Raw genomic sequence first — 17813 nt, 5'->3', positions numbered from 1 at the left:
GATGTCAAACTGTCCAGCTCTCTGTCTACAATAGAGCCTGCCTTCCTCACCAGTTTGTCCAGATGTGAGGCGTCCCTCTTCTTTATGCTGCCTCCCCAGCACACCACCGCGTAGAAGAAGGCGCTCGCCACAACCGTCTGATAGAACATCTGCACCATCTTATTGCAGATGTTGAAAGACGCCAGCCTTCTAAGGAAGTATAGTCGGCTCTGTCCTCTCTTGCACAGAGCATCAGTATTGGCAGTCCAGTCCAATTTATCATCCAGCTGCACTCCCAGGTATTTATATAAAGAGTGTTACATGTTGGTCTAAAACATTCAGTGGGCAGTTTTATAAATAAAAGGGAAAATGATTTACCTGCGGAGTCATAAGAAAAATGCATAATTGTAATCATCAGTAATTAACGTCAACCTCAGCACTAAGTGAAGGTTTCTCAAAAGCCACTTCCTGCTTTTATTACCTTGAATTTAAAGTAGGTTGTGTTTTAAAAAAGGAAGCAATGATCAACCTTTGTTTGATCATAGAAAATAAGTCCGCTCTGGTAATTTCTTTTACTATTTATAATGCTATGCATGTACTGTGCTTTAGTTTGCATGAAGATCTCCAGTTTTTCAAGCAGGTACAAATGACACCCTTCAGAGAATGGAGTCTTCAGACGTCACACGTACAGAAAGACAGTGATGTGCAAATACAGCAAACAACGCTCTGGCCATTGAACAGGTTCACTGGACTTCTCTGAATGCGATAAGCTGCTATGATTTGTGTCACAGTTATTGTGGTTGTCAGTCTAGTTTGCTGTGGCCTTTTGTCAGGTGAGACCACTTTTACTATTGAAGTTCGGCTGATGTTCCTAATGCTGACTCCCTGGCTTTCAACTTCTACTTTATCTGCCTTTGCCTTCTTGTAATGTTATGCTTTCATTGCTAACTGTATGAGTAATTTTCAATGATTCCTTTTTGTGTGACAAACGTTCAGTTCATGCAGCTTGTACAAATTTGAATATTTTGTTAATTAATAGCTGTGCTCCCTGTTAACGATGCATAACAAAATATGTGTTAATTAAAATGGTAATATTTGTTTGTATATGTACAAATATATAATTTACAGTGGCGTTCAAAGGTTTGGGCACCCTTGCTTAAAATGTCTGTTACTGTGAATGGTTAAGTGAGCAGAAGATGAAATGATCACCAAAAGACATTAAGTTAAAGATGGCACATTTCTGTAATATTTTATTATTATTCCCATCATTCACAGATACAAAATACCAAAAAAATTAAAAGGTTTAAAACCTGACCAGTACTTAGTAAGTGGCAAGCATCACAGGTTGGAAACACTTTTTGTAGCCAGCTAAGAGTTTCTCAGTTCTTACTTTGGGTATTTTCATCTAATCATCCTTGTAAAGACTTCTAATTCTATAAGATAATTACGTGCACTGCTCTTTAGAGATCTAGCGACAGATTTTTAATGATGTTTAGGTTGGTGGACTGTGAGGGCCACGGCAAAACCGTCAGCTTGCGCCTCTTGAGTTATTCCATTGTAGATTTTGAGGTGTGTTTCAGATCATTATCTTGTTGTAGGACCCATCCTCTTTTTATTTTCAGCTTTTTTACAGATGGTGTAATGTTTGCTTAAAGAATTTGCTGGTATTTTTTAATCCATTCTTCTCTCTACCGATGACATGTTCCCTGTGCCACTGGCTGCAACACAAGCCCAAAGCTGATCGATCCACTGCCATGCGTGTTCTTTTCCTGGAATTCGGCCCCCCAAACACACCTTTGCACACTGTGGCCAAAAAGTTCTGTTTTGACTTCATCAGTCCACGGGACTTGTTTCCAAAATGCATCAGGCTTGTTTAGCTGTTCATTTGCACAGGAAAGTTTTTCTTCTGGTGACTCTACCATGAAGGTCATATTTGTTCAGGTGTCGCTGCACAGTAGAACAGTGGACCACCACTCCAGGGTCTGCTAAATCTTCCTGGAGGACTTTTGCAGTCAAAATTGGTGAACTGGGGGGGGATGAGCGGTTACTTGCTTTTCTTAAATTCCAACAAGCAGTTCTTATAGAACGTTTTCCTGGTTTTCTAGACCTCAACTTGACCACCACCATTCCTGTTAACTGTCATTTCTTAAAAACATTACAAACTGTGGAAAGCACCACATGAAAACGTTTTGCTATCACCTTGTAGCCACGTCCTGTTCTTTTATTTCTCAGGAGTGCTAGGCAGCTGGTTAGAGGAGCCCATGGCTGCTGAAGGTTTGAGGAGTCAGACAATTTATGCAGCTTTGCAATCTGCATCTCTTGGGGTTTTCTAACAATGACTGTGAACAAGCCATAGTCCTAATGGGCTAAGGAAGGTCCAAGACCACCTTGGAAAAAGTTCTGTTATCTGAGACCTCAAATACTGTATCTTGGGGTTCCCAAACTTTGGCATGGTGCTCCTTTCCTTTTTATTTGACATGATTTTATTCAACTTGCTCTCTCTGTTTGTCTGGGTCTAATTTTGCAATCAATTTTTTACATACTTTAACCAAACTGATTTCTTTCAAACTTTACATGCATCCTGATCTTCAGTGACAATGCAATATGTCATCAGTTTTGATCAGAGATCTGTACATTAATTATGTCAAATTTAAAATGTCAAATTTCCTTATGTATTACTTTTAGCGAATATGTATGTATACTGTATAGTGCTTTTAGCCAATATACATTTATATGAAATAGCGGTGTTGGTGAAGTGGTTAGAATGATGAACTTTAAATCAAAAGGTCGAAGGTTTAAGACCTATGTAGACACATTAATTTAAAAGAAATTATTTTCATTTTCAAGTTTTGTCAAATTATTTCAATAAGACAGTTAAGCAGCATTGGTCAAGTGCTTAGTGCAGGGGTGGGCAAAGTCATTGCTGGAGGGCCGCAGTGGCTGCAGGTTTTTATTCCAAACCAATTGCTTAATAAGAAGCACGTATTGCTCAAGTAACACTTCTGCTTCATTTGAGTTATCTCCCTCGTTAAGATTTTGAACCCTTATTGCTTATTTAAGTCTTAAACAGCTGCATTCTCGGTTTTTAATGGCTCCTTATTAGCAATAAGTTGCAAATGACAAAAGAAACCAGCAGTTATCCATTTTGCTTGTTACCCTTTACACCTCTGTGTGTATTTGTCGTGCACTATTTGGTTTAATTAAATACTTGGAAGGAAAGAGAAGAGAAAAAGAGAAGGATTGAGAATTACCCATCCGTTTTACACTTCAAAGTATTTGGATGATATCCTTAGAATGGAAAAAAAATCTAGGATATGAGAATGACTTGACATAGCAGAGTTAAAACACTAGCAAGCCATGAAATGTAATTATTGGCAAGGATTGTTTTTAATTAAGCAACTGGGTTGGAACAAAAACCCGCGGCCACTGCGGCCCTCCAAGAATGACTTTGCCCACCCCTGGTTAGTGTGTTGGACATTCAATCAAATGATCGAAGGTGTGAGACCAATGTACACAAACTAACTTTTTTTTTTTTAACTTTACCAATTTTTTATCATTTATATACAAATTTGGTGAAATACTCTTTTCAATGATTTTACGATATTGGCTCAGTGGATGGATGGCACGATGGTGCAGTGGTAGTGCTGCTGCCTCACAGTAAGGAGACCTGGGTTTGCTTTCCGGGTCCTCCCTGCGTGGAGTTTGCATGTTCTCCCCGTGTCTGCGGTTTCCTCCCACAGTCCAAAGACATGCAGGTTAGGTGCATTGCCGATCCTAAATTGTCCCTGTGTGTGCTTGGTGTGTGTGTGTCCTGCAGTGGGCTGGCGCCCTGCCCCGGGATTTGTTCATGCCTTGTGCCCTGTGTTGGCTGGGATTGGCACCAGCAGACCACCGTGACCCTATAATTAGGATATAGCAGGTTGGATAATGACTGACTGACAGGCTCAGAGGATAAAGTGTTGAGCTTTTCTAACAAAGGTTGAAGGTTTGATTCTCCAACAGACAAACGCACATTTCCAGTACCTCACACGTGTAAGGTTTCACCGTGGTTAGGATTTTCTGAAATGAGAAATGAACACGAATGAATGTCACATTTCACTTTAAGATCGTAAGTTCGATTCCACTCTGTCACAAATGTAATTTCTGGTAAATCACCTTTCCACCCAAGTCAAGGTTTTTATAACATGCTGAGGACTGTGTGGCATTAGAGTGGCTAAAAATCTATAAAAAAAGATTTTTAAGTGATACAATTTTATTCAAAAAAGCACTATTTTAAAATTTAAAAATATTTTTTTTCTTGTGCTAAGATTTTGTTGGTCATATATGTGACTGAAAATAAAATTTTGGGATGCCATAAAATTATCAGTTTAATTCAATTAAAATGCATAGATTCGTGAAAGTGAAACTTCTAACCAGCTTAACTATGGAAAGAAAATGACATATCATATAAAACTTGATTAAAGTATTTAAAGTTCAGAAGCCAGTTCCATTATTGGCTCTTTGTGGAATTTTTGCTTTGAGTCATTTGATTCTTTTCTAAAGATTAACTGCTCAGTTTCATCTTCATACAGTTATAGCTGTCTGGGATTTTGAAGTGCCTATAATAGTAAAAGTAGAAATATATTTAAATAGAGATCAGATGTTGAAAGGTAAGTCTAAACTGAGCAAAAATTTGTAACCAAAAATCAGCCAAATCTTTTAAGAAAGCTAAAAAGTGTAGTCGAGAAGTTCTGCTCTGGCATGTAGTCAGACAATGTCAAACTCTAACAGCAGAAAAGAAATTTCTAAAAGGTACATAATAAAAGAAAAAAAATAACATGAAACCAAATTATAACGATTTTGTGATCCCCAAAGGAGGCGCAGGTTACCATTGTTAACAAAAGAGGATCAGGATGGTAATGTGCAGTTAGCAGCATCTAAGATTGAACTTAGTGGTTAAATATTTAAGTATTTAGTCTGGAACATTGGGAAGAAGCGTTAAATTACCTGGTAGCAGTTGGCATAAAATTTCCCCAGTGGCGCGTCTTAGCACACTGAGGCTAAAAGTGCTCCAAGTGAGCACCTCCTGGAGGGGATTTTTCGTGATTGTATCCAATTTTTCAACCATCCTCTTTTTCCACAACTGCTTCCAGTGTTTTCATGGATGGATCACACTTTCCTGATAAGTTTGTTCAGATATTTTGAATTCAACTTGCCTTCCCCAGAGACCACAGCACAGAACAACACAGTGGCTGCTATGGACTGATAGAATATTTCCAGCAGCTTGTTGCATACATCAAAAGATCTGAGTCTTCTCGGGAAGTACACTCTGCTTGTATCCATCTTGTACAGTACCACTGTGTTGTCACACCAGTCCAGTTTATTGTTTATGTGAACCCACAAACACTTATAGCTCTGGAGTACTTCCACATCCCACTGCTGAACGGTGACTTGTCTCAGATGCTCTTGTCAGACCGGAAGTGCACCACAAGGCAAAGATGTTCACAAGCCTCCTACACTCTTTTCATTTCCATTATTAATGTAGCAAATGAGTCTAAATCAGCGGTGTGAAGAGCAGAGGACAAAGCATGCAGCTCTGAGGAGCTCTAGTACTCTGCGTGATGAGGCTTGAAGTGTTACAGCCAATCCGAACTGACTGGGGCCTCTCTGTCAGAAAGTCCAAGATCCTGTTACATGCTAAAGTGTTTATGATGACTAGGTTGAATTTGCTATAATCAAACTTTTCCAGTTTTCCATAACACTCTCAATGACATTTCTTATCCATCCATCCATTATCCAACCCGCTGAATCCGAACACAGGGTCACGGGGGTCTGCTGGAGCCAATCCCAGCCAACACAGGGCACAAGGCAGGAACCAATGATGGGCAGGGTGCCAACCCACCACAGGACACACACAAACACACCCATACACCAAGCACACACTAGGGCCAATTTAGAATCGCCAGTCCACCTAACCTGCATGTCTTTGGACTGTGGGAGGAAACCGGAGTGCCCGGAGGAAACCCACGCAGACACGGGGAGAACATGCAAACTCCACGCAGGGAGGACCCGGGAAGTGAACCCAGGTCTCCTTACTGCGAGGCAGCAGCGCTACCACTGCGCCACCGTGCCACCCGACATTTCTTATTTAGAAAAAAATATTTCATTTTGGAGTTTGTTACATTTCCTTTGCACTTGGTGCTGCTAGCCTGTTTCCAAGTTGCTGGGGCAGACCCTTGGACCCTGCAGTGTTCTCAGCATGTGTTTGCTCAGGGTTAGGTGTAGGGTTAGGGTTAGAACCTTTCAGTTCTGCTTTAGGACTTGAAGTCTTAGAGCCATTTTAGGTGATCCATTGGTTGATATGTTGTAATGCAATTTTAAGGATGTGTTAATTTATACATTTTGATTTGATGTCAGTTCTTATGTGCAAAATGATTAAGCACTTTGTCCACTGACCAAAAATAGGAGATTTATGAAGCAAAGATTAACTTGAATTTCTGATTTTGGTTTTAAATATTTATAGGTTTATAGAGTCATTATTGTCATTGTCATCAGTATTCAGTGAAATAAATTTACTGTACAATATTAATTAGTCATATACAGGATTTAAGTTTGGAAACATTAGTTTTTAGTTTTTAAAACACTACCCAGCCTAATTTCCTTTTCTGTTCAGTGCACTATTGAGTTAGTTTAGTTTATTATTTTCATTTATTGGTACTTTCCATTACACCATTTTGTTTTTTCATGAACAGCACCATCTGGTGGGCTTTGTTTCCTAGATGTCGTTTCAGGTTGCAGGGGGTCGTGGTTATGTTCATAACAGTTACGAACGCCATCTTTGCAATGGGTTAATTGCCATCTTGATTTTCAGTTTGAGGCGTGGTTCTGGAATTTCGGTTTAAAACTGACTTTCAGTTTCAGATCATTTCTCTTGTCTGGCTACATTTAATCTTCTGGTCCCATGTGTTCCATCTCTTTCTCTCTGTGAGATTCACTAGTAGCACAATGATATGTGCTGAGTAGAGTAAAATTCTTACTCTAACACTAGTCACTACTCTCCAGGACAATGAATAATGAGTATAGCTATCTTACCTCAAAACTTATCTCTTCCTTACCTGAACAAGCCCATATTTGATGTTGATTTTGAGTTATCTTTTAATACTGTTATATGTTGGTTGTCCTATATGACAAAACACTGAAAGATCATTGTTGTATCTGGTTACTTATAGCATTATTTAGTTGTTATATTATTATTATTATTTGTGCTGGTAGCCTAATACATTGTTAAATACAGTGTCTCTTTGGGTAAGGTTTACTGGAGGCTATCTCCTTCCTTGGTGACCCTCCAACACTGCTGCTCTGATCTTTTATAGCTCTCTCTATGCAACTCCGATGGATTTTTCTCATCTGTATGCTTTCTTGCACATTCATGTTGCTGGCTCCACCTCGCACTGCTCACTCAGGGACTCAAGGGGAACGCAATCTTCACTCACTTATGCCAACTCTAGTAGCCAAACCAAGTCAAGATCCTTATCGAGATAGTTGGCAATTATACTACATTGCCAGGCCAATGGATTTAATCAGAGGAGTAGGTCCTGTATATTCTCCTCTTTAAGTGGTTAATCATCTCTCTCTCTCTCTCTCTGCATCTCTGCATGGCTTCTCTAGATAGCTCTGCTCATTCTGACAGTATCTCTCTCCCAATGTTCCAAACAAAATTTCATTCCAAAAATTCCAGAGTTTACTGTAGCAAGTAGATAGATAGATAGATAGATAGATAGATAGATAGATAGATAGATAGATAGATAGATAGATAGATAGATAGATAGATAGATAGATAGAAGTAAATCAAGAAAGTGTATCTGACAACATAATTTATCTTTCAGACTTCCAGTTCTGGGTTAAAGCAGATGTCCAATGTTCACTTCTTAAGGAAAATCCCCATAAAGGAGAAGTTGTCTTGCAAGAGACTAAAGAATTTTTTATGACTGGTAAACTTTTCCACAACATTTGCATGTTTGGTTAGCAGATAAGTGAGTAACTGATGAGTAAGTGATAGTGCGTGTGTGTATCGCAAACTTGGAATGGAATCTTTCAAGGGTAGAGATGGTATCTTATACCTGTAGACAAGTACTATACAGTGGATTCAGAAAGTATTGAGACCCCTTCACTTTCTGAACACTTTATTGCTTTGTAGATGTAAAAGCAAATGTATCCATTAATCTACACTCAATAACCCATAATGTCAAAGTGAAAACATGTTTTCAGAAACATTTGCAAATTTATTAAAATCCAAAAATGAAATCTCTCATTCATATAAGTATTCAGACTGTTAATTCAGTATTTTGTAATGCTTCTTTGGCAGTAATTACAGCTTTGAGTCTTCTTGGGTAAGTTTCTAAGCTTTGCACACCTGGATATGGGCAGTTTATCTCATCCTACCTGGCAGATCATCTCAAGCTCCATTAGACTAGACAGGAAGTGTCTATAAACTGCCATCTTCAGGTCTCTCTGCTAATGTTTGAGAGACTATGGATACTGGAGTTTAAGTCTGGGCTTTGGTTGAGCCACTCAAGGACACTCAGAGACATGTCCTGAAGCCACTCCAGCATTGTCTTGGTTGTATCCTTCAGGTCATTGTCATACTGAAAGGTGAACTGTTGCCCCAGTATGAGGTCACATGCATTCTGTATCAGCTTTCTTCAGGGATCTCTCTGAATCCTTCTCTCAATTCTGAGCAGTCTCCCTGTCCCTCCCTCTCAGAAGAATCCCCATAGCATGATGCTGCCACCAATATGTTTCAAGCTTGACAGGGATGATATTAGGCAGATTATAACCAGTGCTTAGTTTTCTCCAGTCATAGTGCTTGGACTTTGTGTCATCAGAAAAGATAATCTTTTTCTTCCTGCTGTCAGAATCCTTTAAATGCTGTTTGGCAAACTCCAAGTGGGCTGTTGTATGTGCTTGATTGATGGAATACTGTTTGAGATGGTTATCCTTCCAACAAGATTCTCCCTTTCCCAGCAGAGAGCTTCTGAAGTTGTGTTAGAGTAACCATTGGGTTCTTGGTCACCTCCCTGACTGAGGTGTTTCTTTCCCAGTTGGATTCTAGAAAAAGTCCTAGTGTTTCCAAACAAATTCCATTTGAAAACTATTGATGCCACTGTGCTCTGGGGAATACTAAAAACTTTAGAAATGGATTTATTCCCTTGCCCTCATCTGTGCCTCACCACAGTTTGATCATAAAGGGCTACAGAGAGTTCTTTGGACTGCATGGCTGGGTTTTCGTCCTGACATTCAGTCTGAATTGTAGGACACAGGTCCTATATACACAGGTACACGTGTGCCTTTCTAATTGACGTCCAGTTAATTCAGTTTTCCACAGGTGGACTCCAATCAAGTTCTATATGCATCTCAAGAAGAATTCAAGCAAACAGAAGGCACCTGAGCAGAATTTGGAGTCCCACAGGAAAGGGTCTGAATACTTCTATGAAGGATTTCAGTTTGATTTTTAGAAAATATGAACACCTTTCTGAAAACGTATTTTCACTTTCTCATTGTGGGTTTGCGTATGGGTTTAAATTCTTCTTCTTCTTTTGGCTGCTCCCATTTAGGGATCACCACAGCTGATCAATCATTTCCATCTATCCCTGTCTTTTACATCACACGTCCTCCCTCACAACATCCTTCTCTTTGGCCTTCCTTTTTTCCTCTTGCCTGGCGATTCCATCCTCAACATCCTTTTCCCGATGTACCCCCTCATTTGTCCTCTGCATATGCCCAAATCATCTTAATCTAGCATTTCTCACTTTGTCACTTTTTACATCTTGCCTGAAGAAGGGGCCTGAGTTGCCTCGAAAGCTTGCATATTGTAATCTTTCTAGTTAGCCAATAAAAGGTGTCATTTTGCTTGGCTTTTCTCTCACTTTGTCACCAAATGGTCATACCTGTGTTGTCCCTTGAGGAAGAAAAAACATTATTAACTCTAATGATTATAAGTATTTAACTCACAAATACCAAGGACTGTATTTTGTATTAATCATGATGCAGAGAGCTATATGATTTATTATATGCTTTGTTCTTCATTTAGGTAGAAAAAGAATTAAGCTTGTGCACAGAATTATTAGACTAACTTGCATTCTTTTATGAGAAAATGCTGATCTCTTGATGCTAACAGAACACCCTGTGATATTATAAACCAGTTATGATCGTTTTCTGAATTCTTGCTTAAAACTACAAGAAACATGTCACTTATGAATTAATAAATAAGGATTTATTAATCTAACTAAACAAAATCAAATGAAGATATTAAAGCTATAAGAATGCAATTTCTTTATAACTAATGTACTGACCTATAAGAAACTGCTTTAAACTGGTCTTGTCTGTGTGTGCTGATAAGGGCATATTTCTTAGGAATGCGTTTTCCCAGATAACTCTTTATTTTGGTAAGAAACTCTGTGCACTCCTGCATGTAATAAATCAGGATGTAACCGTACCTTACAGCAATCTATGAATGACCTCAAATTGAACTGCCATGTTTTTCTCATGGGGCTTCAGTCTCTTTGATTCACCAAGATTAAAGAAATCGCTTTTTACTTTAAATTGGTGTATGTCTTCCATTGTTTTCAACTTCAGCGTCCACAACCTCTAATATACTCATTCCTATTCCTGTCTACCCTCGTTACTCTGAGTGAAAATCGTAGCATCTTTAGCCACTTCCAGCTGTGCCTCCTGTCTCTTCTGTCAGAGGCACTGTCTCCAAACCATACAAAATAGTTGTGGGTTTAAATTATCCATTTAAAACAGATGTTCAGCACAATAAAGTGTGCAGAAAGTGATTTTTTTCTAAATCCACTGCAAATATTAAAAACAATTGCACAAGACTAATTTATTAATTAATGTTAGAAATGTTTTAATGTAGTTGGTTATAAAAAAAAGTGTTATTCTGTTACTTAACATGGTTTCACAAAGTCATGTTGTGCATGTTAATTTATAAGCAAAATGGGCAAGATTCTACCTGTAATGGCTTTCTCTAAACATACCTAGTTTTGATTCCTTGTATTTTGAAGCTTGAGTCCACTCCTGCATGAGTCACTCACTCACTCCCACCATTTATCTCCGCAGAAAGTAACCAGACATGGATAAACGTCTTTTCTGGGGACACCCTGATTCTTCATATAAGTAGAGATCTGCATAACATCAAAGATGTTGCATGGAAGAAAGAAAGAGCGGTATTTGCAAAGTTTAAAGATCATACAATAATTGTCCCATCTAAAAGCAGGGCACAGATGTTTCAGAATGGAAGTCTGAGACTTGATAGAATTTCAAGAAAAGACTCAGGAAATTACATTGTAGAAGTATTCAATGAGAATGGAAGAAATCTATTGAAAGCCTCGCTCTACTTAGTTGTATTTGGTATGTTTGATTCATTAAAATAATAATATTGAAGTCAAGTCAAGGGCTTTATTGTCTTACCATCTATATACATACCTTGGTGCATTATACAGTGGTATGAAATTACGCTTCTCAGGGCCACACTGCATTATTTAAACAATAATTGTGACAATACAACAATACAGAGAAGTGAGTAATTTTACATACAAATCAATATCATGTTGTCATACAGCAATTAGTGATAACAGAGGACTTACAGTGTAAGGTGCACACGATGGAGAGGAGAACCAAAGAAAAGTTGTGGTGCCAACCAGGTCAAACCTTTTTACTGGCAAAGAAATAAGGTGCAACAGCTGCCTTCCTAGCTTCTCAAAAGTATCAGCTCTCTTCAGCAGGTCTGGGTCGGGGAGCTCCAGCATACAGAATTGCGTTCTTCACACTGAGACGCCATCTTCCAGGAGCCCTCGAGTTGGTGTTTTTCCAACCAGAAAAGGTGTGACTGTGGGCATGGCTTAGGTGCCCTCACTCTGCGCCTTCTCTGAGCTATGGAGGACAAAAGAGATGGTATTATTAGCAGTGGTGCCCTCTGTTACTGCGGTGGACTATTGCATATCTTGTCTGTGCCTGGAAGATTATCATGCGTGACAACAGGGATAAACCAGTAACATTGTGTTCAGCAGTCTGATTGCCCATAGGAAGAAGCTGCTCTTCATTCTGGAAGTATTGGCAGTTTGCCAGATAAAATCAGGGAAAAGAACATTTTGGGAGGGGTGGGAGGCTTATAGATGCAGCACTTTGTGGACATGTGAATGGAAGGGAGGAAAGGCCCAATGACAGTCTCCGCAAACTCACACTATGGGATCACAATTCACACTGCCACCTTGTGGCCACAGTTAAAGCCCCCACACACCACTAAGAAGACTACCTTAGTGTCTGCATCATTCCATTCTCTTTGTGACTGCCATATAATTAGTTTATTTAAGGCATTTAAAAAAAAAACTGGAGTGAATTACAACTGATGTGTTGTATTTGGATAAGTGGCCTCTTGTCATTTAAAATATCTCTTTTTGTTCAAAACATCTTATGAATGTTTGTATTAATTTTCAACCTTATTTCTGTTCTGTCTACAAAGAAAGCATACACTTTGCAGTTTTAGGAGCTTCCCTTTTCCTCAATCCACGAAACGTATCGTCAGGAATGGCATCTATAGAGTGGAAGAAGGGAGACGTGCTGCTCGGTCAGCGAAATGTGACGCATCATGTAAGCTGTTACAACAGAATGGAGATTTTCCAGAATGGCACTCTGTGGCTTAAAATGACTGAAGAGGTGGATGAGGGAATGTACACGGTGAATGTCCGTGAACAGAATGGAAAAATTATTTATTGGGAGCTCATGAAGGTATTCGTGACAGGTAAGTTGTGCTTTAGAAACCAAATGGCAGTGCTTTCTGAGTGGCGCTTGAGTGATTTCTCTGCCTTTACATGAGCTGAAGACTCACCAGTGCATACTTATGGAGGACTATTTTGGTGGAAAAAATAAATAAATGTATTGGTAAATGTGACAATAAATAACAAAATGATATGTGAGCATAAATAATTAAATATGTCATAAGATATACATTTTTTGTTGCTGATTTCTTTCTCTATTTATTTCAATGACTCTGCATGTAACATATATGCCATGAAATAAAACCTGTCATTTTCACCCGTCAGAGCTGGGAGGGTGGACTCTAGAGGGTGCTGTTTTTTTTTTGTTGTTGTTGTTTTTTAATTGTCTTCTATAATTGATGATGTTGTGGTTAATTGAATATGAGTGTGCAGGACATGGAGGTAAACAAAGTAGCACAAGAAATAGAAACATTCTTACTGCTAATGATGAACTTGGTTCTGCCCCAGATATCACTGACCTCAGAGAATAAATTCAAGATTTGTCAGAAGAAATTTTAATGTTAACTGTCCTTTCTGACAAGATATCAATTATACTGCTTTTGAAAACATAAAGTTTTTCAGGAGAACAGATAGATAGATAGATAGATAGATAGATAGATAGATAGATAGATAGATAGATAGATAGATAGATAGATAGATAGAACTTTATTTGCAGTTTTTAAACAAATAAATAGTATCCAGAATGTAGAATATTCAATTATTGGACTAGTTGACTGTATACTAAAAATGACAATTAATTTAAATTACTATGTTGCTGTAAAATGTAATATATTCCATATATACAGTACATTAGTTTAGCTTTGACTCACCAACTTAGCTATTAAATATACAAATTCCTCTGTAATAATATTGTAACGTTTTTGTAACAGGTTTTGTAGTCACAGTTCCTCAGCCCCAAGTGACAAAGTTTCATGAGCATGATGACGTCTCTCAAGACTCCAAAATATTTTTTATGACAGGTAAATGCATGTTACAAGTAGACTCCATTAACTATGGAACAGCAGGGCACATCTCTGGGGACTTGGGTTCAATTCCTTTTGTATGGGCTTTTATCCTTATATACAACAACAACAACAATGTATTTGTTGCATAGCCCAAAATCAAACAGGGAGTGCTACAATGGGCTTCATCAAGCCCTGTGTTTTTGACATCCCCCTGCCTTGACTCCCTGACAGAAAAAGATAAAACACAAAAAAATACACTTGTAGGGGAACAAAATGGAAGAAATCTTGGGAAATGCAATTCAGAGAGAGAGACCCCTTTTTAAGTAGGTTGGGCATGCAATGGTTGTTAAAAAATTGGGTAAATACAACACATAAAACAGAAAACAAGTAGCCCTCTACACATTGCCAAATCTATCATTACCTTCTCCTCAACAGTATAGTACAAAAGTACAATAGTAATAGTATGAACAACATAGTGAAATTTGGGAACAGATTATATCACTCACTAAGTACACAACTATAATTTATGAGGATACAGATTTGATCAGAGTGCCAGAGACCTTGGCCAAATAGCCGCCTCCCCACTACTGGTCATTCCAAAACTGAGTCAATGCTGGGCCGGCCAGTCATATGAAAGGACCCTTCTACCCCATGATGCTCCTTTATCAGTGATGACTTTTCCATAGGCAGGCAAACAACCTGGCATTAGAGCACTGGCACCAAGTGCCACATGTGAGTATTGAGAAAAAAAACAGAATAAACAAGCGTTAGTAACAGTATATAAATGTCGTATTATTTATATTTTAGTACTAATGACTAACAAAAGAGATACAATATGCAGAGATAATCAGCAGCTCTAGTCAGGGTGTGCTAAACTGAAGTAGTGAGTCTTCAGCCGGGATTTGAAAGCTGAGACCGAAGGGGCATCTCTTATAGTAGTAGGCAGACCACTCCACAGTTTAGGGGCCCTGTAACTAAAAGCTCGACCTCCCACTGTTATTTTATTAATCCTAGGAATCATAAGCAGGCCAGCATCTTGAGATCTTAATGTGCATTCTGGTTTGTAATTAATGATAAGTTCAGATAAGATATACCAGAATACTTTATTAGGTTATGGATATTTGTTGTGTTATTTAGATATTTTTAAACAATTTCAGTAGTATATTTTTCTAATATGTTTTTATCTTAAAAAAATGAAAACTCAAAATAAAGTAATATAATTTTTGTAAAGCATTTTGAGGTGCAGTCAGTATAGTAAATGTGGCCTATTAAAAGTTTTTTTTCTCCTTTGATATTGCCCTTACCCAGTATTAAAAAATGGATGAATGGATGACTAGCTAATTTAATTAATGCTAATTGATATTGTTCTAAACCAAACAGTTTTCTATTAAAAACCGAACCATTATTTTGGCGAAGTTCTTTTCTAAGTGCAGCATGGCTGTATTTCTATTTGACAAGAATCAGAATCACTTTATTTCCCAGTTGTACTTGCATCTTACATACAGTATCCATACAAATTTGGAGACACATCTGGTTTATCATGGAAGGGTCCTAGGGTAACCCTATTCTCACTTACAGACTCTTTATTAGGTAGACCTGAACAGAGTGTCCCAAACCCCAACTATAGTAGTTATACAGCAGGTTTACGTTCATCAGCCTGTCACAAAAATGCAGCTACAATCTACATTTCCACTTATGATCACCATCACCAATGTGAATTTCCCCTTGGGATTAATAAAGTATCTATCTATCTATCTATCTATCTATCTATCTATCTATCTATCTATCTATCTATCTATCTATCTATCTATCTATCTATGTTGACTGCACTCTTTCTCTTATACCCATAACCCCATGAGACAAGACTTCACCACAAAGGCAACAACAACAATAATATTAGTAATATTCTGGTAATTTACCTGATTAACTCAGATGCCTTTTTCCAGTTTATTTTTTGTGAGAAAAATATGAAATAATCAGTCCTTTTAAAAATGCTTTTAGAGTTTCTCAGAGTATACCTGCTGAGACCTCAGAAGATGCATTTGTCTCAAGAAAATAATTAATTTGCTTGCATATGAATTCTGTGCAGTTCTCATCAACTAATGACAGGGGGTTAAGACCCCAGCTACGAGATGAGTGTGTAGGAAGCAACAATTTAAGCCCATTACCAGAGGAGCACGGTCAGAGATAACAATAGTGTCGTACTTACAAGATTTGATAGTGGGCAAAAAATTATCGTCTATGAGGAAATAATCAATTCTTGAGTAACAATGATGTACGGGTGAGAAGAAAGGAGTATGCTCTTAGGTTAGATTTAAGAACCTCCTTGGGTCAGATAAGTTATGATCCATTACAAAATGTGTAATTATCTTTGCAGTATCAGATGTTATTGCCGTTGGATCTGAGGATCTATCCAGGTCTGGATTTAAAACACAACTAAGTCTCCGGCCATTATAATTTTGTGAGTGTTGATAGATAGATAGATAGATAGATAGATAGATAGATAGATAGATAGATAGATAGATAGATAGATAGATAGATAGATACTTTATTAATCCCAATGGGAAATTCACATTCTTCAGCAGCAGCATACTGATACAATAAATAATATTAAATTAAAGATTGATAATAATGCAAGTGAAAAACAGACAATAACTATGTATAATGTTAAATATTAACGTTTACCCCCCGGGTGGAATTAAAGAGTCACATAGTTTGGGGGAGGAACGATCTCCTCAATTTGTCTGTGGAGCAGGACAGTGACAGCAGTCTGTCGCTGAAGCTGCTCTTCTGTCTGGAAGTGATACTATTTAGTGGATGCAGTGGATTCTCCATAATTGATAGGAGCCACATTAGGGATAGATGCAAATACATTTTGGAAGAAAGCTCTGTCTTCCACGTTTGGTGCTTAGATATTAATCAAAATCACTGTACTATTAGATAAATTGCCCATCACCATGACATATCACCCTTCAGATTCAGATATTGCATCTGACACTACAAATGAGATAGTTCTGTGTATTAAGATTCCCACACCCCTGGTTTCCTTTGTATAGCTAGTGTGACGAATTTGGCCAGACCACTCAGAGATCTCGATATCTGATTTAAAGTCCTGTCTAGTTATTTTAGAGAACAGTTCAGCTATGAATTTCACTGGATTTGGACTTTCTCATTTTTCTAGAAGACCTTCAATTCTGATGTTGATCCTTCTCTATCTAACTTCCAGTTCTGACAGTTTGTCCGTGAGCACTTTGCATTTCAATACGGGATGTGAATGTTTACTTAACATCTTCAAGCTGAGCAGCAAGTACTTTAATTTTGCTCTGTAACTTACTTGTTTTTTCCTGTATTTTTTCATACATTTTTTACAGTATTTCTGTAAAGGTTGTAGTAAACATACTTAAACATTGCTCTAGGTCTTTAATATTCTGATGCAGTTTCTCATTTTTCTCGTTTAGGACCTTAATTTTGTTATTTATTTCTCTATTCTTCTTTGCATCTCGCTTTATGTGATATATTTTCCCCGTGAGCGTGGCAATCATTATCTTCAATTCAGAGAGTGCATTTCAGTCTCCCCCGATCTCCATAGGCAGAGTTACAAGTTCAGTAGGGGATGATGTGGCAGACTCGTGGGAGGAAATAGCTAAAGCAGACAGTGGGAATGAAAAGGCCATGCTTGGCTCCAATGATCGTTCTGGAGTTGACAAATACTCTTTGCCCACCTCACTCGCAGTTTCGCTCCCACTATCACTCTCAGTTGGAGCCAATGTTGCCGTGTCAGGTCCTGGCAGGTCTGTACCTTTGCCCGTCTGTTCCAGGTCAGTCTCTGGAAGGCCAAACTGTGAACTTGGAGCCGGTTTAGACTTTAATGGTGCTTTTGCTGCCTTATGCTTTTCCTTCTGAGCCCTTTGTTTGCTACTCATGCTTATTTGTACTTGCATGTAGTATTATTAAACCCCCTTGGGATGAATAAATACAGATTATCTTGAAACGATATATAAAAAAAGGTTAAAATAACACAGCTGCTAATGGTGCTCTCCCCTACATGTCCTTCTGCATAATATTAATA

General features: G+C 38.2%; 1 protein-coding gene across 1 annotated transcript in view; it reads left to right on the top strand.

Annotated features, from left to right (window-relative positions):
* Positions 1–602: 602 nt before the first annotated feature.
* Positions 603–17813, top strand: part of LOC114660002 (carcinoembryonic antigen-related cell adhesion molecule 3-like) — a 32001-nt gene continuing 14790 nt past the window's right edge. The window contains exons 1-5 of the mRNA XM_028812536.2: positions 603–812; positions 7845–7949; positions 11083–11373; positions 12485–12763; positions 13670–13759. Of these exons, the coding sequence (XP_028668369.1) occupies positions 755–812; positions 7845–7949; positions 11083–11373; positions 12485–12763; positions 13670–13759 (823 nt within the window). The 5' untranslated portion in view covers positions 603–754. The remainder of the gene's footprint in view (positions 813–7844; positions 7950–11082; positions 11374–12484; positions 12764–13669; positions 13760–17813) is intronic.

This window comes from Erpetoichthys calabaricus, chromosome 11, assembly GCF_900747795.2.
Source record: "Erpetoichthys calabaricus chromosome 11, fErpCal1.3, whole genome shotgun sequence".
NCBI lineage: Eukaryota > Metazoa > Chordata > Cladistia > Polypteriformes > Polypteridae > Erpetoichthys > Erpetoichthys calabaricus.
The sequence above is the reverse complement of the archived record's forward strand: the minus strand, read 5'-3'. Positions and strand labels throughout refer to the sequence as shown.